Source organism: Ciconia boyciana, chromosome 22, assembly GCF_034638445.1.
Source record: "Ciconia boyciana chromosome 22, ASM3463844v1, whole genome shotgun sequence".
In the NCBI taxonomy this organism is placed as follows: Eukaryota; Metazoa; Chordata; class Aves; order Ciconiiformes; family Ciconiidae; genus Ciconia; species Ciconia boyciana.
In genome coordinates, this window is record NC_132955.1 from 1,782,146 (window position 1) to 1,803,927 (window position 21,782).

The 21,782-nt window shown below is 67.0% G+C and overlaps 2 protein-coding genes across 2 annotated transcripts; one reads left to right on the forward strand and one right to left on the reverse strand.

The window, feature by feature from the left end:
• Positions 1 to 1,388: 1,388 nt before the first annotated feature.
• On the reverse strand, positions 1,389 to 4,432 carry RPL19 (ribosomal protein L19). The gene is made up of 6 exons (XM_072886098.1): positions 4,260 to 4,432; positions 3,700 to 3,806; positions 3,131 to 3,253; positions 2,765 to 2,885; positions 2,287 to 2,397; positions 1,389 to 1,579 (listed from the first exon to the last, which is right to left on the reverse strand). The coding sequence occupies exons 1-6, from the start codon at positions 4,262 to 4,264 to the stop codon at positions 1,456 to 1,458; spliced, it is 591 nt and encodes a 196-aa protein (XP_072742199.1). The 5' UTR covers positions 4,265 to 4,432; the 3' UTR covers positions 1,389 to 1,455.
• Positions 4,433 to 7,631: 3,199 nt separating this feature from the next.
• On the forward strand, positions 7,632 to 20,489 carry CACNB1 (calcium voltage-gated channel auxiliary subunit beta 1). The gene is made up of 14 exons (XM_072886014.1): positions 7,632 to 8,321; positions 10,089 to 10,175; positions 11,884 to 12,003; positions 12,557 to 12,679; positions 12,798 to 12,934; positions 13,031 to 13,107; positions 13,419 to 13,564; positions 15,501 to 15,581; positions 15,669 to 15,727; positions 16,423 to 16,532; positions 17,367 to 17,518; positions 17,657 to 17,752; positions 17,827 to 18,012; positions 19,314 to 20,489. The coding sequence occupies exons 1-14, from the start codon at positions 8,235 to 8,237 to the stop codon at positions 19,764 to 19,766; spliced, it is 1,914 nt and encodes a 637-aa protein (XP_072742115.1). The 5' UTR covers positions 7,632 to 8,234; the 3' UTR covers positions 19,767 to 20,489.
• The last annotated feature ends 1,293 nt before the right edge of the window (positions 20,490 to 21,782 follow it).

Sequence of the window (21,782 nt, forward strand, 5' to 3'; positions counted from 1 at the left end):
TATAAAGCCCCGGCTGGCCCCAGGGATGGTGTGCTGTCCCCTGGGGGGGCTGTCCCTGTCTGTCCCCGCAGCATGGGCAGTCCCCAGCACGGGGATGGCAGCACCCGCAGGCGTGGGTTTGGTAAGGAGCCACTTGGGTGCGTGTGGGGTGTCCTGGGGGGAGTGTGGGGTGTCTGGAGGGGCTGGATCTGGGTCTGGGGGGGTTCCCCAGTGTGAGCTCTGGCCCCAGCTACCTTGCACTAGTGTCTGGGGGTGTGCAGACCCCTGCCCCTTCTCATCCCAGCCCTCTGCGTCCTTTGCCTCTGCCAGTCTTGCCCTGCTTGGTGCTGAGCTGCAGGGGCTGCCTGAGGGGCTGATGGGGGGGGTAGCTGTGGGAGCAGAGCCCCCCAAAAGCTTCCCCTGCCACTCAGCCCTGTCCTGAGCCCAGGGGTGTGGGGGCTGCAGTGTGTCCCCCTGCTCGGTGGTCCCCAGCCCCCTGGGGGCCTGCTCCGGAGGGTGCTGGCTCTGGCACACGCAGTTGGAAGCCCCTCCTGGGGCTGTGCCCCCACCCTGGGCATCTTGGCACCATTTTCTTGGTGGGCATCAGGGACACATCGGTGCCTTCCGCTGCTCTGCCACCCCCCAAGGCCACCGCAGTTGCCTCCTTCCCTGCTTGAATTGCATCGGGTCACCCCCGGAGCTGGCTGGGAGCAGGCGGTGGGTTTTGGCCGTTAAAGGGAGGCTGAGGGCTCTGTGCCCGTGTCTAGCCCGGCTCTGCCATCGGCCACCTCCCGTCGGGGTGTGGTGACTTGTTGGGGTGTTTGGGGCCCAGCCTGGCCCTTTCCTGGGGGTTTAGGGTGGGCCCAAGGAATTTGCCGGTCCCCGAGCCCTCCTGCACCAGGACCTGCCCCTCCAGCGGAGGATCCAGCTGAAGATCCTGGAGCTGCTGCCTGTCCCTGCCTGGGCCAGGGAGCCACGGGGAAGGGCTCCGGGGTGCGGTGGGTGGCAGGGGTGGCCCCCAAACCCCTTTTCTCCCACCAGAGCTCAGCAGCGCTATGCGTGCAGGCAGAGGTGTCACAGCCCCGGTCGGGAGGGGGAAGAAGGCTGCGGCTGCGCGCAGAGGAGCTGCTGGCGCAGGAATTGGGCTCTGCCTGCAGCACTGCCCTGCGCAGCGAGCCCTGCGGCTGCCGGGCCCGGGACGAGGGCTGGTGTCAGCAGGACTGGCTCACTCCGACCCGCGTTCTCCCTCTGCCATCAGCCCCGTGGGCTATGGCTCTCCCTTACCCCAGGAGCCGCCCCAAAAAGCGGGGCAGACCCAGCAGCAAGGTGGGGAGCAGCAGTTCTTTCCCAGCCCTTCCCTCCCAGTTCCAGAAACCTTGGAGAAAGAGCGCAAGCCTCAGCAGGAGGAGTCCTGGATTTGGTGTTTTATTGAGTGCTCGCGGATGGAAAACACTATGTACACAAGCCAGCCAGCGTTTACTTCTTGGTCTCCTCCTCCTTGGAGAGGGTCTTAATGATCTCCTCCTTCTTAGCTTGCAGGCGTTCCTCACGGCGCTTACGAGCCTCCTTGGTCTTGGACCTGCGAGCTTCGGCCTGGTCACTGCAAGAAGTTGAGAGCTCGTGAATACGCAGAGATCACCTCAAGAAAGCCGTTACCGCCGGCCCTGGCCTCCTCTCACCCAACAGGATCCTGGCCCACCAAACCAGCTGCTGAAGCAAGCGCAGCTCAGCAGGCTTTGCTCCAGCGCTCGCGTGCCGTCCGCAGCTCTAACCGCAGTCCCCAGCGGTGCTAACCTGGTCCCGCTCAGCCCCGAGCAAGGACGCTGGGCTCTGCTGCCCTCCCTGCCCCACGCTGCCAGGCTCTTAGCTCTGGCCAAGGAGGAGTGGTGATCCTGGCTCTGGGGACTGCCCCGTTCGGGCTGGCTGGGGTCACACATCTTCACTACAGACCAAGGTGAAGATACCGGCTTTTTTTTACCAAGTACACAGCAGGATTTTGAAATCCATTGCTTCCTCGCCTCCCCTTGGCAATCATTTACTGATCCAAGTGGCTGGATCAGTAGATCTACCAGTTTGGAGCTGTATGGGCAACTAACATCTGCTACGCCTGCAGCGGAACGCACAGAGCTCTGCCGGGATTACGTATTTCTCTGCTTCAAGCCAGCCCCTACCCAGTTTTGGTTTGGTTCTTCACCAGGGCTCCAGATAGAGCCACCAGCAACAGAAGCCACCCGGAATTACCTGCCTGCACAGAAAACTGATTCCACAACCTGCAAGACCGAAGCTTAACAGCGAGGCAGCACTTACGCCAAGAGCTTCTTGCGAGCTTTATCTGCCTTGAGCTTGTGGATGTGCTCCATCAGGATCCGCTTGTTCTTGAACACGTTACCCTTGACCTTCAGGTACAGGCTGTGATACCTAACAGAGCAGAACGGAACGGACCGTAAACGAGGCTGCCCGGGAGATCAAACCACTGTGCAGCTTCCGGGCATCCTGCACCCCTCCTGGCACACAGGAGCAATGCGCACAAGCGTGCTCCGAGGAGCAGGGTCACTCTGAAGCTGCTGCACTGGCTCTGCCCTCCTCCAAGCAGGAGAACTGCTGGGATTACTCTAGAGCAGCTCTCCAGTGCCATTTCTCCGGAAAATAAATCCTTCCTGGACAGGATTTATTTTCACCAATCTGCATGCTGAGGAGCTGGCTGTGGAAGCTGCAGACAGCAAGAAAGGGGTACCTAAGCGTGTGGACACACGACCCAAAGCTGGGCGTGGCATGGCAGGCTTACATATGGCGGTCGATCTTCTTGGACTCCCTGTATCTGCGGAGCAGGCGCCTCAGAATTCGCATTCTCCTCATCCAGGTCACCTTCTCGGGCATACGAGCATTGGCCGTACCCTTTCTCTTACCTAGAGAGGGAAAACAAGATGAGAACGAGGCCAAATTTCTGCAAGTTGAACAACATGCTTTCGCTGGAGCGTTTAATCCTTCTAATTACTTCAAGAAGAAAACTATTGACATACAAATTGTGTATTTTTAGGCCCTGCCACAAGACCCTTGGAGATTGTTGCTCAATATAAGCTTGTAGGTGAACCACATACCATGAAAAAACCCCAGACATTTATCCAGTTCTTGGAGGGGAGCCAGCACCTACCGATGCCCATGTGCCTGCCCTTCCGGCGGGCCAAGGTGTTCTTCCTGCATCGGGCACGAGAGTGAACGGTCACAGGTTTGCGGATGATCAGACCATCCTTAATCAATTTCCTGATCTGCTGACCTACAGAAAGAAACTCCATGTTCAACATCTTATGTGCAACGAGAGGACACGTTAGGAAAGTACAGACTCCCATCTGGCTTGTACGAAAAGGATCCAACCCACAGGACAAGCCAGACCTTCCCCCAGAGCCCCCTCATGCTGCTGTAGTTGCTCTTTTCCCCTCCTGTTTCTCCCTCACTAGTTATCTCAGAGGACACCACGTACTAAACCCCCTACCAAGAACTCACCGGGCACCACGTCCTTGGCAGTGCACTGGGGAACTCTGTAAATCCTGCTGATGGGCTCATTTCCACTTTGACGTTTGAGCAACTGCTTTACGCTTCAGAATTTTACCTAAGCCAACTTCACTGCTACCGAGCTAGTCAAAAAGCCTCTCCCTGACGCATCCCTCTTCCATAGGGCAACATAAGCGATGTATAGCATGGCCATGAGAGATGATTACTTACGCGAGTTGGCGTTGGCGATCTCATTGGTTTCGTTAGGATCCAACCAGACCTTCTTTTTGCCACAGCGCAGGACGCTGGAGGCCAGCCTCTTCTGGAGCCGGAGCATACTGCGGAGAACCACGCACACGGCTCACCACCACGTTCGCTCCCGCGGCCGGACGGTGCTTTCGCAGCGCTTGAAGGCCCGGGCCAGCCCGCAGCGAGTCTGCTGGAGGCAGGCCGCGCTGCTGGAACAGCACGACGGGGAAGGGGGAGCAGCCAAGGGCCGCAGGGCCCGAGAGCAGCGAGGCCAGCCCCGCTCAGCGGTCCCCTCCCTTCCTCTGCACCCCGAGGGCCCCTCGGCGTGGGCCCCAGCCGCCATTTCGCCCCCTCCCCAGCGCGCGGCCCAACCGCCATTTTCCCCCGAGGCCTGGGGAGGCCGCAGCCGTCTCACATGACCCGGGACCCCCCCCCGCAGCGCGGCCGGGCAGCCCCCGCTATTGAGGCCACCCCGCCGGTCACCCCCGCTCCCCGTCGCTGCCGGGGCAGGCCCGGGGGAGCGGCGGAGCGCTGCCCCTCACCTCATGGCGGCGGCCGGGCGGAGAGGAAGAGGCGGCGGGCCTGGCCGCGCCCACAGCCAGCGCCGCGGGGAGCGGCACGTACCACCCCGCTCCCGCCCCGCTCCGTCCCCGCGGCGGCGAGGCGGCCCGAAGCGCGGCGAGAGAAGGACCGCGGTGGGGCTGCGGGTGGGAAGAAGAGACGGGGCGACGGGGCCCACTCGGGACGTGGGGCAACAGACACTTTTCCCTCCTCGCCACCCCTCTCTCCGCGGGGTGGTACAGCCCCCGGCAGGCAGGGCCGGGCGGGCTCGGCGCATGCGCGGTGGGGTGGAGGAGGCTGTGGGCAGCACATGGGTGGTGGGTGAAGTGGGGGGGGTCTGGGAAGCACTGGGCAGCGCTGGGTAGCACTGGGACTGAGCTGAGCTGGGCTGGGCTGGGCTGGGCTGGGCTGGGCTAGGCTAGGCTAGGCTAGGCTAGGCTATGGGTCAGGGCCATGCTCCGGGGCTGTACTGGCAGGCTGTGGGGCTGTGGGGATGCCCCCTCCCCGCCGGTGGGCCGCCGGCAGCACAAGGCCCAGCCCTGCCCTCACTGCAGGCCTCTCCTCACACCGGGGGCTGCAGGAGATTGTCCCCAGCCTGGGTTCAGGCTCGTTGTTGGACCTGAGGAAACCTAGGCGCAGGTTGTCCCTTCTCACCCTCCCCACCTGCCCGGGAAGCTGTAGGTTAGGAAGAGTTTAATGGCAGCTTTGTCACGTTGCTTTTTGTAGCAAGAAATGGGATCTCAGTTTCTCCAGCGTTCATCTGCGGTCGTTCCTTTTATCCTAAGAAGTCACCCTAAAGGGTGGTGTGAATGTCCAGGGGTTGGTGCAGGAGAGGGCCGAGCTGGGATCTCGGATCCTGCTTCGTTTCCACATGTGGATCAAGTTCCACCTCTTCTGCAGTCACTCGGTTATGGTTAGGAAAGGGAGGACTCACATTTTCCTGTGAAATAACCTCTCGATAGGGGCGGGAACGGGGCTGCAGTGAGGGCTCGCGTTGGCAGAGGACATTTTACCCTCCCAGCAATTTGCAGTCGAAGACACAAGTGAGGTCTGGATGTGTCAGTGGCACCATTTGTGGTTGGAAAACAGGCACGGACAGGCTGAGTGGTGTCTCATGGCTCTCCCGGCCAGAAGCACCTCCCCAAAAAATGCTGTAGTGAGGCTTGAAATGAGCCCGGTGGTAACTGGCATCATTCGTGTCGGAGAAACGACCCAGAAAAGTGCTGGAGCCTCTCAGATTGGTGAAGAGTTCCTGGAAGAAGGGAAAGCTTGCAAAATGATAACGTGTAGATTGTAACCGGCCTAAAAACACAGGGGTTTCTCTGTGGCTGAATTCCCACTTCAAAGCAAACTTGTCCAGTGAAAATGTTGCTTTTTAACCACCCTGAGGTTAAATAGTGCCCAAATTCATCATTTTGCAGCGATTCTTTTCCTTCCTTCCTTTCAACCGCTGAAGGTTGCGAGTGGTTGGAGAGCGAAAGCCCCCAAAGGCGCCTCGTTAAACACCCAAGACAAGACGCTAACGGTTCCTTTTGAATCTGGCGGCCGTAGCACAGTCAACATATGGCGTGAGAAGAGGAGCCGATGGCAACAGATTTTTGGTTCATTTTGAGACAAAAACACAGATAAACACAGGCTTTTGCTGTTTAAAAACTGACTCATCATTTTCATAAAACAAACAGCAAAATCTGGAGGCTCCTGAGAGGGAAGAGTGGCTGGGTTTTAATTACCGGCCTGGGAGCGGCTCTGGAAATCGATGTCCTGTAAAGCTCTTGGCCGGTTGCGTGGGCTGGAGACAGGAGAGTGCGTGTGAGACACGGGGGGGTGTGTGTGTCCCCGAGCCCTATGGAAGCGTCACCCTGTGCTCTGTGCTTTCCAGGGGGGGCAAGGATGAAGAGACCCATCTGGCCCCAAATTCGAGGAGAGGTTTCAGCCCAGGTAGGGATGCTGCTGCTTGTGCACAAGCCCCTCCAGAGGGGTCCGGGGAGATCTGCCATCCCTCCTCTGCCTGCTCCGTTGCATCCCGCACTGGACGGGTATGTCCGTAGTTCTGTGCCTGCCGAGCTTGCTTGTGCTCGGAGCAGCGGGCAGGGGCAGAGCGGGCACGCCGGTGAGCCCCTGCGAGGGGCCGTGCTGGCACGCCGTGCCCCTGGCAGCGCAGGCAGCAGTAGGGGGGGGCCCGGGGAGCAGAGGAGCTCTGGCAGCGGGAAGGGAGAGATGCTGTAATTGCGTTACGCTCCCACGCAGCTGCCTGGGAATGGTGCACTCGCCCTCCGCCTCCGGGCAAGCTCCCTGCTGCCAGGGCCCCCGCTGCCCTGGCACCCGGCTCTGCCTCCCCAAAACACCCTCGCCACCACCCTCTGCTCCCCCCGCAGACCCTCCGGGGGCTTCAGCTCCTGCATCGGCCGCGTGGCCCAGGCCTGGGCAAGGTGGGCAAAGCAGGAGACAGGCAGGCTTTGGCGCTGGGGGTCAACGAAGTCCCAACACCCGGAGCTTGGCCAGGCACAAGGCGCAGAGCTGGGCATGGCTGGGGCTCCGGGGCTGTGTCCCGGGGTCGGTGGTGCCAGCCTGCGTGACCTTGGGCAGCTCATCCCCCTCCAAACCTCCCTTCCCCACCTGCCCGGCTGCCATGAAGCGTGCGCCAGTGCTGTTGTAGGCACCTTACGGTGTCGGTGATGGATGGGGGCTAATAATGGAAAATGTGGCGTCAGCTGTCCCGCTTCCCCGGGCGCATTGTCCCACAGCTGCGGGAGCTGGGACTGGAGCAGGAAAAGACCTGCTGGCGTGGGGCGGGGGGGGTCCCAAGGAATTTTTAACTTTCCAACAGCCGGCAGCGGCGACTCCTGCGGTGCAGTTGCTGTGAGATGAGTGTGGGAGGTCTCAGCCCAGTCCTGCCTGGGGAGGAGGCCATCAGCCCCAGCGTCAGCGGGCTCCCTGGGGAGGGGGCAGAGGCAAGCTGCGTCCTGCCCGGCACACGCCAGCACCCGTGCGGGCTGCCAGCAGCCCTCGCCCACCAGCACGTGTGGTCTGCCCCTCGGACCCGCTGGCACGAGGAAGCAGGGACAGTGCTGGGGTCCCTGCGGGGCGGCTGCAGTTGCGCTGGGGGCCAGCGGGTGCCAAGTGCAGCCCCTTCCTCACCGCACATGGGCTCCATAAGCCTCAGGCATCCCCCCATTGCTGTGGGGTCCCCGGGGTTCCCTTTCCCTGGATGCTTCACATGGGGTGTGCAGATGGCTCTGTGTCGGGGCTCTGTGTCCTGGGGAGCAGAGGGGCTCAGGGGGGACATGGGGTGCTCTGAGGCTGGGGGGATCCCAGCTGGGGAGGGTCTGGGGGGAGAAGCTGGAGGTTTAGGGGCAGCCTTGGTCCTGAGGGAGTTCCGGGTTCCCCAGACTGTGGCACATCCCGCTCCGGGTGCCGTCATTTGGGGATGGGGGCACAGCTGCCCCTGCACATCCCCTCCCCGAGCCACACAACAGCCTGGGGGCCCTGTGTCCCCCCCCAGTCTCTTTTTGGGGTGTTGCCCCCAGCAAGCAAACCTGCTCCAGGCTAAAGGCTGGGGGTGCAAGCCACAGTGGGCACCACTGTCCCCCCCCCCATTTGGGGAGGGGAGATCCTCATCACCCCCCCTTTTTTCCCCCAGGGGAAGGAGCTGCTTTGGGGGTCCCCTACCTGGGAAGGGAGGGGAGGGGGCTGCATCCCCACATCCCCCATCCCTCCCGGGAACGTGGTGGGAGCGGCCGAGGCGGAGGCGGCCGCCCGCCATCCCTCGTCCCCTCCTGCAGCCATCCCCACTCCTCCTTCCTCCTTCTCCTCCTCCTCCTCCTCCTCCTCTCGCTCGCTGCACGCCGGGGCCGCCGTCACCGCGGGGGCCGGTACGGCGGAGGCCAGGCCTGGGCTCCATCGTCATCGTCATCGTCTTGTCCCTGTGTGTCCCCCCGCCGACCCCGGCGAGCTCCATGGTGCGGGAAGGCGGCATGGCCCGTACCCCTTACAGCTCCACGCAGGACATCCAGATGGACGTCTTTGACAACGCCACCCTCCAGGTGACACCCCCGGGAATTTGGGGACGAGGGAGGGGGGGCTGCGTCGGTACCATCGCGCGCAGCCCCAGGGTTCCCATCGATTCCCCCCCCCATCCCAACCCCTGCACCCCATAACGGGGGTGATTTCACCTCCCCCCCCAGCATGCAAAACAGGGTGCCCCCCACCCATAACCAAGCTACCCCAGGAGGGACCCCGAATGCAGTCACCCCCCCCTCCCCATAACACCAAGCATCCCAGGGAAGGGGGTGTCCGGCCCCCCAGGTTTGGAGGGGATGGGGGGGGGCTCTGTGCTGCTTGCTGTGTCACTGCTCCCCCCTCCCACACCCCTGGGGTTTGCCCACCCGGAGCACCCCGGGGTGGGGAGGTGGGTGCGGGGGGTGTTGTGCGCATTGGGAAACTTTTAGGAATTGGGAAAACTCTGCCGGGGTGGTGTCCCCCCCAAACCTTGTCCCCCCCCACCTTGTCCCCCGAAAGGGGGGGACGGGGAAGGGATGTGTCCCTGGCTGGTCCCAATGGGGGGGGGGACACACCGCGGACCAGTGCAGCACCTCATCCCCATAGTCTGACTGGGTGCTGTCCCCACCCCGCACACCCCCGTGGGGACAGACCCCCACTCTCTGTGGCAGCCTGGGGAGTATCAACGGGTTGGGGTGACAGTTTGGAGGGGGGGGGAGACAGGGGATGGAGACAGAAGCCCTGGCCACATCCAGCCACCCGGGTGCTGGCAGGGCTGGGTGTCTCCCCTGCCTCCAAGGTGGGGGGGTGGCTGCAGTGAACCCCACGCCGGCAGCGGGGCCACTGTCCCCACCCCAGGGACTGTCACCGCCAAGCCCCAGCCATGTCCATCCCCTGTTGGGAGCAGCGGGTGGGGTGGGGTGGGGAGGCCGGGGGGGTTGGGGCTGGGGGCGAAGGACCTAAAAATACCCGGTGCTGCCTGGTGCGGGGACCACCCATCCCCAGGCTGGGTGGCAGCTGGGCCCAGCTGTCCCTCCGAGACACCGGGGAGGTGACAGCCCTGCTCTCCCCGGCACGTCCCAGCCTCTCGGCCCCCCAGGCCACCCCCCCCAGCGTGCTCTGGCATCCCCCCCACCAAGGAAGTGCTGCAGGGGGGGCACTGGAGCATCCCCGTCTCCTCTGGTCCATCCCAGCAGGAGGCACTGGAGGAAGCGGGGGGTCCCGTGGGGGCGTGGGGCAGGTGCTGGCTGGTGTGGGTGGGCGTGGGGGTGCACACGTGTGTGAACCCCTTTACATGGAGCGTGCATGGGCGAGGGGACGGTGCCCATGTTGGGGGGGGTGTGTGTGCACACGCGTGTGCGGGGCTCGGGTACTGGGGAGGCGGCGTGGGGACGCGGGCGTGCGTGGGGTGCCCCCATAGCAGCCACCTCCCCCGAGCACTGGTTGGGCTCTGGTTTGGCCGGGGCTGGGGAGCCCGCGGTGTTCGGGGGCTGCGGCCAGGCTCTTCCCCAAATCCGGTCAGCCCCACCAGCTCCCTGTCCTCTCCGTGGAGATCGGAGATCCAGACCCCCTGGATAAGGCGATGCCGGGTCCCTGGGGAGGGGGCTGCATGGCCCCCAAGTAGGGGGGCAACCCCATCCCCTTCCCTGCCTCAGTTTCCCTTCTCTTGTCCGCCAAGAGCTGGGTTTGCTTGCAGGGAGGGGGTGGAGGGGGACGGAGCATCCCTGGCAGCTGGGGCTGGGGGCGCAGAGCTGCCCCCCACATCCTGGGGCTCCAGCGCTCCCCTCCTGCCCCCCCTCTCCTCTCCCCAGGCCAAGTACAGCAAGCGCAAGAGCCGCTTCAAGCGCTCGGACGGCAGCACCTCGTCCGACACCACCTCCAACAGCTTCGTCCGGCAGGTGAGCGGTGTGGGGGGGCAGCTGTCCTGGGGGGTCCCGGGCGACCTGCCTGTCTGCGGGGGTCCTTGTCCCCCTGGGGATCGAGGAGGGGGGTCCCGGTTTGCAACGGAGCCCGGCCTGGGGGGAGTGCGGGCATTGCAATGGCTGAGCCAGACCCGGCTGTGCCCCCCGTCCCCGCTCTGCCCTGCAGTGGGTGCTGGGGGGGGAGTCGTCCCCCCCATATCGGGAGCACCTGGGGTCCTGTAGGCCCCCGGGGGTTCCCTGTCCCTCCTGGGGGTGCCAGGCAGGGGACACAGCCCTGTCATCGCCCAACTGGCATCAAAGCCGCCCTCCCCAGCCCCATCCACCCAGAAGGGCTGCTGACTTGGCAGCGGCCCCTGTGGCCCCCCCCCGGCCCCCACCCCCTGCCCGGCACTGGGCTAAATATACCCGGGGCGGCTGCGAACGTCCCAGGGCTGAAACCTGACCCACGGGTGCCCCAGCCCAGCGCCCGCCCGACCCACTCGCCCCCAGCCCTGCCACCATGGAGATAGCCGGCAAAGACCACCCCGCTGCCCCGGTGAGCGTCCCCCCCCCGCCCCGCAGCCCCCCGGCACCCAGGACGTGGCCCCCGGCACCCTCCTGTCCCGGCTTGCCGGCTCTGCCCTCGCTGCAGGGTCCCCCTCGGCTCCGTGGGGGTTGAAGCGGGTGGTCCCAGGAGCTGGCGGGACCCATGGGGTCTGCGGGGTGAGGGCATCGTGGCTGGACCCCGAGTGACCCCCCCCAAAGGCCCCTCCAAGTCTCGCCATGGGGCTGGGGGGCTCAGGAGGGACCAGACCCCCAGCAGTGGCAGGAGGCGATGGGGCAGCTGGTCTCTGCCCCATGGCTTTTGGGGAGGGGGTCCCTCGCGGGGCTGCTGCCCCATGGGTGGGAGTAGGGGGCCTGTGCGAAGCAGAGCAGCCCCCACCTCCCCGGTGTTTGGAAAGGATGGGGCAAACTGGGGACAGGGACTCCCGCAACCCCGGGGGGCTCTGGTGGGGCTTGGGGGGGATTACAGAGGGGCTGGAGGGGGGGCAGCCCCCCCGGGGCGGTGGGTGCCTTTGCCGTCCCCCGTGACACCCACTGCCCCGGGGCTGGGGGTGCCCGTGGGTGTCCCCGCTGCCCCCCCGCCCGGGCTTTGGTCCCAGGGGGCTGGGGGGCGAGCAGGGGGTCTCTGACCCCATCCCAGCTCCAACCTTGTCCTGGGGTGACCCCGGGTCGCCCCGCAGGGCCCTTTCCCCATTGCCGCAGGACCCCTTGGGGGGGAACAGCGCTGTCCTGGCCGGCCTTCCCCCGGGCAGGGGACAGCCGGGGGGCGGTGGGCAGGCGCGGGGGGTCCTTATGGCCTTCCCGGCTCTGACGAGAGGCCTGGGGAGTCCGGCAGCAGCGGGACGGCAGCAGGCGCCGGCTCGGTATCACGTTCCCTGCCGGAGCGGTGGGAACAGCTGCGTCGGCCCTCGGCCTGCCGTAACCCCGCCGGGATGCCACCGGGCAGGAGGTGCCCCTGCCTGGGGAGGAGGCAGCTTTCGGGGGTGGTTTCTCCCCAACGTGCCCAGAAGCCACGATGATGGGCACGAGCCTTAAGAGAGAGGGTTCCAGGAGGGGAGACGGCCACGGGGTCAGGCTTGGGGCTGGGTTCCCTGCTCTGGGGGAGGACGGCGTGGGCTGACCCCTCTCCCCACTCTCCCAGGGCTCGGCGGAGTCCTACACCAGCCGCCCCTCGGATTCGGACGTGTCGCTGGAGGAGGACCGGGAAGCGCTGCGCAAGGAGGCCGAGCGCCAGGCCATGGCACAGCTGGAGAAAGCCAAGGTGGGACGGCTGGGCTGGAGACCCCCCGGCCTGCCCTCGCCTCCCCCAGGGCAGGCACCTAGCCCTCTGCCACCCTCCCAGCCCCTCCGCACCCCCTGCCCAGGGACCCACTGCGGGAAGGGGCTGACCCCTGGCACAGGGACCCCCCAGCCCTCCTGCTCTCCGTCCCCGTGGCATCCCGTCCCCTGAAGCAGTGGTCTCGGCATCACTGGGTGGCATTGGGAAGGCAGTGGGGTCTACTGGGTGGAACTGGGAGCCCGGATGCCTGGGTTCTCACCTTGGCTGAGCACCCATCGCACCTCGGCTGCGGGCCCAGGGCAATTAGCTAATGAGCCCCTTGTTAGCTCCCCGGGGTGCTGTGGCCACGGTGTCGCCAGCCCAGGATCCGGCACAGCCGCGGTGCCTGTAGGAGCCGAGCCAGCCCCGCTGCCCGGCTGGTCACGCCGGCACTGGTACCGGCACCTGCCTGGCCCGAGGGGGGACCGGCTGTCATTGCGGGGGGTTCTCTGCGGTTTGGGGTGGGGGAAGATGCTGAGCCCTCTCCTGTTGGCAGACGAAGCCGGTGGCATTTGCCGTGAGGACGAACGTCGGCTATAACCCATCCGCCAGCGACGACATGCCGGTGCAGGGCATGGCCATCTGCTTCGAGCCCAAAGACTTCCTGCACATCAAGGAGGTGGGGAACGGGCTGGGGGGGCTGGCAGGGGTGCGGGGCTGGGGTCACGCTGGGGGTGGCAGCCCTGGGGGTGGGCGTTTGGGGGTTTCAGGTGGTTTCCTTCCCCTCCCCGGCGTAGAAGTACAACAACGACTGGTGGATCGGGCGGCTGGTGAAGGAGGGCTGCGAGGTGGGCTTCATCCCCAGCCCCGTCAAGCTGGAGAACATGCGGCTGCTGCAGGAGCAGAAAATGAGGCAGAACCGCCTGAGCTCGAGGTGGGGGCTCATCCCTGACATCCCCCCCCCGGCTCCCCGTGGCCCCTCCATCCCACCCTCACCCCCATCCCCCTTCTCTGTGCTTCTCCCATCCAGCAAATCGGGGGACAACTCCAGCTCCAGCCTGGGCGACGTGGTGACGGGGACCCGCCGGCCGACCCCCCCAGCCAGCGGTAAGAGTGTCCGGCGTCCCCGCAGCCCCTGGCGTGAGCAGGGCAGGTCCAGCCTGGGGGGTCCTTCAACCCCCCCCTCCCACCCCGGGTAACCCCCCCTCGTCCACAGCCCCTCCGCCCCGGGTGCAGGCAGGCGGGTGCACCCCCATCCCCGTGGACCCCTCTCCCCTGCTTCTCCCCCTCCCATCCCCACCACGTTCCCGCTCTTCCCAGCCCCCCCCCCGTCTCCATTTTTCCCTTCTTCCATCGCCATTATCGCTCTTGTTTTCTCCCTCCCCTCTCCCCGGCTCCGGCTGCCCCTCCGTCCCCAGGTGCTCTGGACATGCCTAGCTTTGCCTTTGACCCCGATGAGTTAGAGGAGGAGGAGGCCATGGAGACCCACCGCTCCCCTAAGAGTAGCGTGAGCAGTGTCACCACCCCCCCCGCCCACACCAAGCGCATCCCCTTCTTTAGGAAGGTAACGGCACCCACCGGCCCCGCGCTCGCCTGCTGCACCCTGCCTGCCCTAACACTGCCTGGGAGGGCTGGCGGGGGCTGCGGGGGCACCCGCCGGGTGCTGGGGGCCACGCGCTGCCCGAGCACCCTGCCTGCGCTGCCACGGCGTGTCCCCGCGCCACAGCATGGGCATGAGTGTCTGCAGGGGATGGGGCGACGGGGGTGTCCCCCGTGCACCATGGGGTGGGTCAGTCCGTGGCTGCCTCCCTGCGTGGGCCATGGGATGGATCAGTCCATGGCTCTGTTCCCCCATGGTCGATGGGATGGATCAGTCCATGGCTGCCTCCCCCCCGTGGGCCATGGGATGGATCAGCCCGTGGCTGCCTCCCTGCGTGGGCCATGGGATGGATCGGTCCGTGGCTCTGTTCCCCCATGGTCGATGGGATGGATCAGTCCATGGCTGTCTCCCCCCATGGGCCATGGGATGGATCGGTCTGTGGCTGCCTCCCCCCGTGGACCATGGGATGGGTCAGTCGGTGGCTCTGTTCCCCCATGGTCGATGGGATGGATCAGTCCATGGCTGCCTCCCCCCGTGGGCCATGGGATGGATCAATCCATGGCTGCCTCCCCCCGTGGACCATGGAATGGATCAGTCCGTGGCTGCCTCCCCCCGTGGACCATGGGATGGGTCAGTCGGTGGCTCTATTCCCCCATGGTCGATGGGATGGATCAATCCACAGCTGCCTCCCCCCATGGGCCATGGGATGGATCAATCCATGGCTGCCTCCCCCCGTGGACCATGGAATGGATCAGTCCGTGGCTGCCTCCCCCCGTGGACCATGGGATGGATCAGTCCGTGGCTGTGTTCCCCCATGATCCATGGGATGGATCAGTCCGTGGCTGTGTTCCCCCATGATCCATGGGATGGATCGATCCACAGCTGCCTCCCCCCGTGGACCATGGGATGGATCAGTCCGTGTCTGCCTCCCCCCGTGGACTATGGGATGGATCAATCCACGGCTGCCTCCCCCCATGGGCCATGGGATGGATCAATCCATGGCTGCCTCCCCCCGTGGGCCATGGGATGGATCAATCCATGTCTGCCTCCCCCATGGGCCGTAGGATGGATCAGTCCGTGGCTCTGTTCCCCCCATGGTCGATGGGATGGATCAATCCATGGCTGCCTCCCCCCGTGGTCCGTGGGATGGATCAGTCCGTGGCTGCCTTCCCCCCCCGCCGTGGTCCATGGGATGGATACGTCCGTGCCCCCCCCCGCACCCCCCCCCGCTGCCTGGGGTCCCCCAGTGTGCGCATGGTGTGTGCCAGCACGGCCCGTGTCTCATCTCCCCCGCGAATGGGAATGGACCGTTCCTCCCCCCTAAACTGGGCAGAAGCTGGGGGGGGGTTTGGGCACAACCACAGCCTGGGGCGGGGGGGGGGGGGGGGGGTCTGCAAGGGCTTATGGGGGCGAGCAGGCCCGGGGGGCCCAAGCCACCCCTCGCCGCCCACCCCACCCCTCTGTCCCAGCCCCGCAGAGCCCCCGCTTGCACCCCAAATCTAACTAAGAGCAGGGCGATGCTTCGTGTGAAACACGCTCGTGGGGCAGCCCCCCGGGGGGGGACAGGCGCATCCCCTGGGGCAGACCCCCGGGGGACACAGACATCCCCGGGCCCCCCAGCCCGGCTCGGTGTCCCCGCTCCCCACGCCCGCGGGTAACACGCATGCCTTGTTTGTCTTCTCTCGCTCCCCCCCCCGGCCCCGTGCGGCCTCTCGGGACGTAGCGAAGCAGAAGCAGAAATCGGTGAGTAGCGTCAGGACCCCCCGGGAGGGCCCGCGGGGAGGGGACGGGGTGCCCCCCGCTTGCAGCCCCATCCCATCCCCAGAGCTGCCCTCGCAGGGGCGAAGCCGAGCGTCCCCCGGTGTCCCCGGCCCCGCTAACGCCCGGCTCTGTCCCGCAGGCCGAGCACGTGCCCCCGTACGACGTGGTGCCCTCCATGCGGCCCATCATCCTGGTGGGGCCGTCGCTGAAGGGCTACGAGGTGAGGAGTGGGGGGCACGGGGATGCGGGGGGATGCGGGGGGGACCCCGGCTCCATGCTCTTCCTCCCTGCCTTCCTCCCTCCCCAGGTCACGGACATGATGCAGAAAGCCCTCTTCGACTTCTTGAAGCATCGCTTTGACGGCAGGTGAGACGGGCGGCTGCGTGGCGGGGGGACCCCTAACGCCACGGGGGGACCCTTCACCCCATAGAGGGACCCTTAATCCCATGGGGGGACCCCTAACGCCACGGGGGGACCCCCTAACCCCATAGAGGGACCCTTAATCCCATGGGGGGACCCCTAATGCCATGGGGGGACCCTTCACCACATAGAGGGACCCCAATCCCATGGGGGGACCCCTAATGCCACGGGGGGACCCTTCACCCCATAGAGGGACCCCTAATCCTATGGAGGGATCCCTAAAACTACGGGGGGACCCTTCACCCCATGGGGGGACCCCTAACGCCACGGGGGGACCCTTCAGCCCATGGGGGGACCCCTAACACCACAAGGGGACCCTTCACCCCATAGAGGGACCCCATACACCAAAGGGGGACACCTGATCCCATGGGGGGACCCCTAACACCATGGGGGGACCCCAACCCCGTGGGGGGACCCTCAGCCCTGCCCCATGGTTCTTGCTGTTGGGGGCGATCGCTCCCCTTAGGAGCAGGGGTCCTGTGGCTCCAGCTCCAGGCAGCCCTGTGCGTGGGGTGGGAGGAAGGGGGTGGAAGGAGGGTCCCGTCCTGCCCCCCAAGAGGGTGGGTGTGTAACACGGGGGGGGGGGGGGGGTGCACCCCCTGTTGCTCCCCCCACCCGCTCACGCCCTCTCCGTCTCGCAGGATCTCCATCACGCGGGTGACGGCTGACATCTCCCTGGCCAAGCGCTCCGTCCTGAACAACCCCAGCAAGCACACCATCATCGAGCGCTCCAGCACGCGCTCCAGCCTGGGTAAGGCCGCCCCGCGCTGACCCCCGCCCGGCCGGGCAGCGAGACCCCCCCCAAGCCTCCATCTGTATCAGCCCAGCAGCCTCCCGTCCCCCAGCCTGTCCGTCCCGGGGTGTTCGTCCCGCCCGTGTCGGGGCACGGCTTGTGGGGGTGAGGTGGGGGGTCCACTGCCGTGGGGTGACTAACACGGGGGGGACCCGGGGCCCTGCGCTCCCCCCGGCCGGTTTGACTCAGTCTCTCTCCCCCTCCTCCCCTTTTATCTTCTCTCTGTTGTGTTTTTCTTTCCTTTCCTTTTTCTCCTTTCCTTTGAGTTTCCTCCCCTCCGCGCTGCTTCCTTCCTCCCCTGCTCCTGATACAGATGTCTTGGGTATGTAGCTTGGACCCGCCGGGACCCCTGGCAGCCCCCTGCCTGGCGGGGGGCGATGGGGGACGTGTCCCCTTGGATCCCCGTCCTCCCTGCCTGGCCGTGACCAGGCTCCAGGACGCAGCAGGGTCCGGCCACCTGGGCAGAGTCTGAGGGTTGGGGACACCCTGGTCACACAGCCCCGTCTGAACCCCCACCCCAAGTGCGTGTGGTCCGGGGGGCTTTGCCCCTTCCTCGCCCAGCCGGTGCCAGCGCTGGGAGCCCACTGCCACCTCCCTCCTGCAGTGAACCCCCCCGTCCCTGGGGCTGGGGTGACACTGGAGCGGCCAAGTCCCAGTACAAGACCCCTCCTGGTCCTGTCCCTGTCCCGTTCCCCTCATCACATCTCCCAGCAGTTGTCCCCACAGCCCCCACATGCTCGCCCGTCCCCCCGCGCTGTCCCCCTGACTCTCGCTGTCCCTCTGCCCCGGCAGCCGAGGTCCAGAGCGAGACCGAGCGCATCTTCGAGCTGGCCCGGACGCTGCAGCTGGTGGCCTTGGATGCCGACACCATCAACCACCCGGCCCAGCTGGCCAAGACATCCCTGGCCCCCATCATCGTCTACATCAAAATCACCTCCCCCAAGGTCGGTGCGGACCCCGGGGCGGGTGGGGGACAGCCCCAGCCCCTGCCCCACCACACTGCGGGGATGGGGGGCGGGGGGGGGCGGGCAATGGCGGGCCAGGTCCCTGCGGCCACCCCGGGCTGCCCTCTCCTGCCGCAGGTGCTGCAGCGGTTGGTGAAGTCCCGGGGCAAGTCCCAGGCGAAGCACCTCAACGTGCAGATGGTGGCCTCCGACAAGCTGGCGCAGTGCCCGCCCGTGAGTATGCCCCGCCCTGCCCCGCCCTGCCCCACCCTGCCCCGCCCTGCCCCATGGTCTCCTCCCACCCCCAGGAGATGTTCGACATCGTGCTGGACGAGAACCAGCTGGAGGAGGCCTGCGAGCACCTGGCCGAGTACCTGGAGGCCTACTGGAAGGCGACGCACCCCCCCAGCAGCAACCCCCCCAACCCGCTGCTGAACCGCACCATGGCCACCGCCGCCCTGGCCGCCAGCCCCGCGCCCGTCTCCAACCTCCAGGTACAGGTGCTCACCTCCCTGCGCAGGAACCTGGGCCTCTGGGGGCGCGGGGGCACCGAGACCACCCCCAGCCCCCCCGGACCCCTCGAGGAGCACGCGCTGTGAGATGGCAGCGGGGACGCCCCCCCACCCCCCACCCCCACCCCCCGCCGTGCCCTCAGGGACACCCCTGGGATCGGGGCCACTCCAGGGAGCTGCAGCCCCCCAGGAGTGGGACCGTCCTTGGGATGGCTCCCCCTTGGGGACCTGTGGCCCCCCAGGGGTACTGCAGCCCCCAGGGGTAGGACCGGCCGTGGGGACCCGCTCCCCCCCCTGGGTTTGGGGCCACCCCGAGGAACTGCAGCCCCCAGGGTTTGGGGTCACCCCTGGGTTTGGGGCCACCCTGAGGAACTGCAGCCCCCCGGGTTCGGGGTCACCCCTGGGTTTGGGGCCACCCTGAGGAACTGCAGCCCCCCCCCAGGTTTGGGGTCACCCCTGGGATTGCCCCCCCCCGCCCCCGGGACCTGCTCCCCATCCGAGGTTTGGGGCTATCCCTAGGATCAGCCCCAGGGATCTGCTCTCCCCAGATCAGGGCCACCCCAGGGATCTGCTCCCTGCCTGACGCTGGCGCCAAGCCCAGGGTCGGGGTCCCCCTGGGGATCTGTGCCCCCTCCCAGGCCTGGAGCCCCCCTGGGGATTGGGGGCCCCCAGGAATCTGCCCCCTCCAAACCCCCCTGGGAGTGCGGGTCCCCTCTGTGCCTCCCTGGGGCTGCCAGGGTGCCAGAGCCCCCGCTCCCACGCCTCTCTGCAGCTCTGGGGGAGCTGCGGCGGGGGCGAGGGGTTATGGGGTGTCCCGGTGTGGGCGAGGGCCGGCTGGGAGGGGGCTGCAGGGCCCCGTCCCACCGTGGGCTTCACGATGCTGAGCCCGGGGGGGTCTGCAGCAGCACCCACCCGGGGCCGGAGGCAGAGGGATGTCTGTCCTGTGTTGTCTGTCGCTAATTCTTCCAGCGAGCGGGACGCTGCTGGCGTGCCAGCCCCCTCCCCGCAGCCCTCCCCGCGCCGCTCTTCCTCCCCCCCACCCCGTCACCCCCTTCCTGCCCTGGCCCTGCCCTGGCGACCCCTCCACCCCGGTGCCATTTGGCGGTGGGCTGAGACCTGCCACCGTCGTGTCCCGGGTGAGCGGTGCGGTGCGGGCAAACCAGGCTGGGCAGGAGCGCATGTGCCCCCCGCCAGCCCCGCGGCTAACCCACCCCCCCACTAACCCCCCCGTCCGTCCGTCCGTCCGTCCTTCCTTGCACGGTGTGGTTGCTTCTCCTAACCAGGGTCCGTACCTAGTGCCTGGGGAGCCACCGTGCGAGGGGGAGCATGGCCGCCTCCGGCAGGGCCCGGGCGAGGTGGGGGGCCGCGGGCAGGGCCGACCCCTCCCGCTGCCCGCCCGCCCGGCCCCCCGCAGCCTGTCCCGCCAGGACACCTTCGACTCGGAGACCCCGGGCAGCCGGGATTCGGCCGGCACGGAGCCCGGCGATTCCTGCTGCATGGACATTGAAATGGACCCCGGCGAGGAGGAGCCGCTGGGTCCCCCCGGTGCCGCACCCCGCGTCCCCCCCGGCCACCAGCGCCCCGGTGCTTGGGACGAGGACGAGCCTGGGCGCGAGACCCGGGGGCTGCGGGGCCGAGCCAAGGGCCAGGACCGCTACTGCCCCGACCCACCGGAGACCCTCGGCCTCGACCAGAGCGATGTGGAGGGCTGGGGCCAGGACGTTTACATCCGTTAGGGTGAGGGGGTGCAGGCAGGGGAGGCCCCCCCCCCCCAGGCACTGGTTTTGGGGTGGGGGAGAGCCCCGCTGGTTGCCTTTGTGCCCCCCCCCCCCCCGAGCCTGGCCGGCCGTGCCGTGGGGAGCCCCTGCTTTGCCCCGGGGGCTCCCCCTGCCCCACTCCGTGGTGTGGAGGGGTCTCTCCCCCCGCCGCAGCCCCCCAGCATCTCGCGGTGCCTCGGGCCCTCCCTGCCCCGCAAGGGAGAGCAAGTGACCAAAGGGGACCCCGGGGGCTCTGCCCACGGCCGGCGTGTCCCCGTCCCCTGCCCCCGGGCACGGGGTGGGGGGCCGTGCTCCCCACCCAGCCCTTGCCTGCTGGCTGCCCACCCCCGCCCCGGGTGCCCCCGCTTCTCCATGGTGCTGTTTGCCACCCGGCTGCAGGGGGGACCCCTGAGCTGCTGGTGGTAGTGGGGGGGTCCCTGCCAGCTGCCCCCCACCCCTAGCCAGTGCCTGCATCCTGGCACTGCACCCCTGCGGGGCTGCAACCCACAGCCCCCCCCCGGCCCCCCAGCAGCTGTGTGTGGGGGGGGTGCATGCGTGTGTGGTGTGTGCAGGGCTTTGGGGTGCTGCAGGCAGTGGAGGGGTCCCTGCTGCCCCAGGCTGTGCCCCCCTGGGGTGCTGCCTGCCCGGGGGGGGCAGTTTGCATGTGTTTGCCTTAGAGGGGGCTCTGCCTGAATGGGGGGGGGGGGGCAAATCTGAGCCAGTTTGGGCGGGTCTAACACGTGCTAACAGCTGCCCAGCCCCGGCCCGCCGCAGCCGCGGCAGCACCCGGAGGGTCCCTCTGCCCTGGGGGGCCCCGCGCCATCCCCCCTTTCCCTGGGACTGCCGGGGAGCGCCGGGCAGCGCCAGGCCCCTGCCCCCCACCCCCCGTGCCAACCCCCCGCCGTGCCTGTCCGCTCTTGTCCCATCCAGCTGTGTCCGTCTGTCTGTGAGCCTGTCTGTCTGTACCCCCTGCCCGGCAGGGCTGCCTTTGCCCCCCCTGGCCCCCCCAGCACCCCGGGGCACTGCCTTCTCCTGCGCCCGCCCCGGAGCGTCCCTCGTCCCCCCACCTCTGCAGGGGTGACCACACCAGAGTGGGGTGGGGACACCCCACATCCAACCCTCACTGTGGGGCTGGGCTTGCCCCACTTATGGGGCAGCCCCTTGGCCACCCCCCCCCGCCCCCCCCTGGGATGATGCTGGGGGTCCCCGGGGTCACTGCCTTACCCAGACCACCAGCCTTGCCAGCCCAGGTCGGGGGGCTCAGGGGCACCCAGCTCTGCCGCTGCCAAGCCGCCTCTGCCCATTGTGTGCCTCAGTTTCCCCTTTTTTTGAGGGGTGGGACTCGGTGTCGCTGCCTGCCAAGTGCTTTGAGACCCGCCTGCCCCAGTGCTCGCCCCCGCGGTGGCCGGGGTCCGGGCAGTGGGCCCCCCGGCCCTCCCGCGGGCAGAGGGACATCCCGTATTTATGTCACTCCACAAACTTTTATTTAAAGACCCGACAAAGTGTATTTTATTTATTTATTCTCATTGGTGTGTGGGGGGACTCGCCCCGCTCGCTTGGTTCTTTGTAATAAACATTTCGGTGAGACCTGCCCCGTGGCCGTGCCTGGTGGGGTCTGCGTGGGGGGACACGCACGGGGTCAGCGGCTGCTGGGGGCCCGGTGCTGAGACCGGGCACAACTCAGCTCTGCAGTGACCCCCACATCTCTCCCTGGGGCAGGCCTTCAGCGGGTGCCTGGGGAAGGGGCACTGCCAGGGCAGAGACAGGGACGGAGCTGGGACCTGCCCGGCTCCTGTGAAGGGGCGAAGACCTGAAGCAGGAGTTAGTGGGGCTCCTGCCGCCCCGCTGCCAGGGTGATGGTCGCCGGCAGCAGCCGGGCTCAGCACAGTGCTCCGCCGGGTTTACGGGCGCGCGGCCAGCTCTGGACACACTATTTACAGGGAATAAATACAGCGCTGCGGCTCAGGGCTGCCGGCACCTCCACTCACTCTTCTC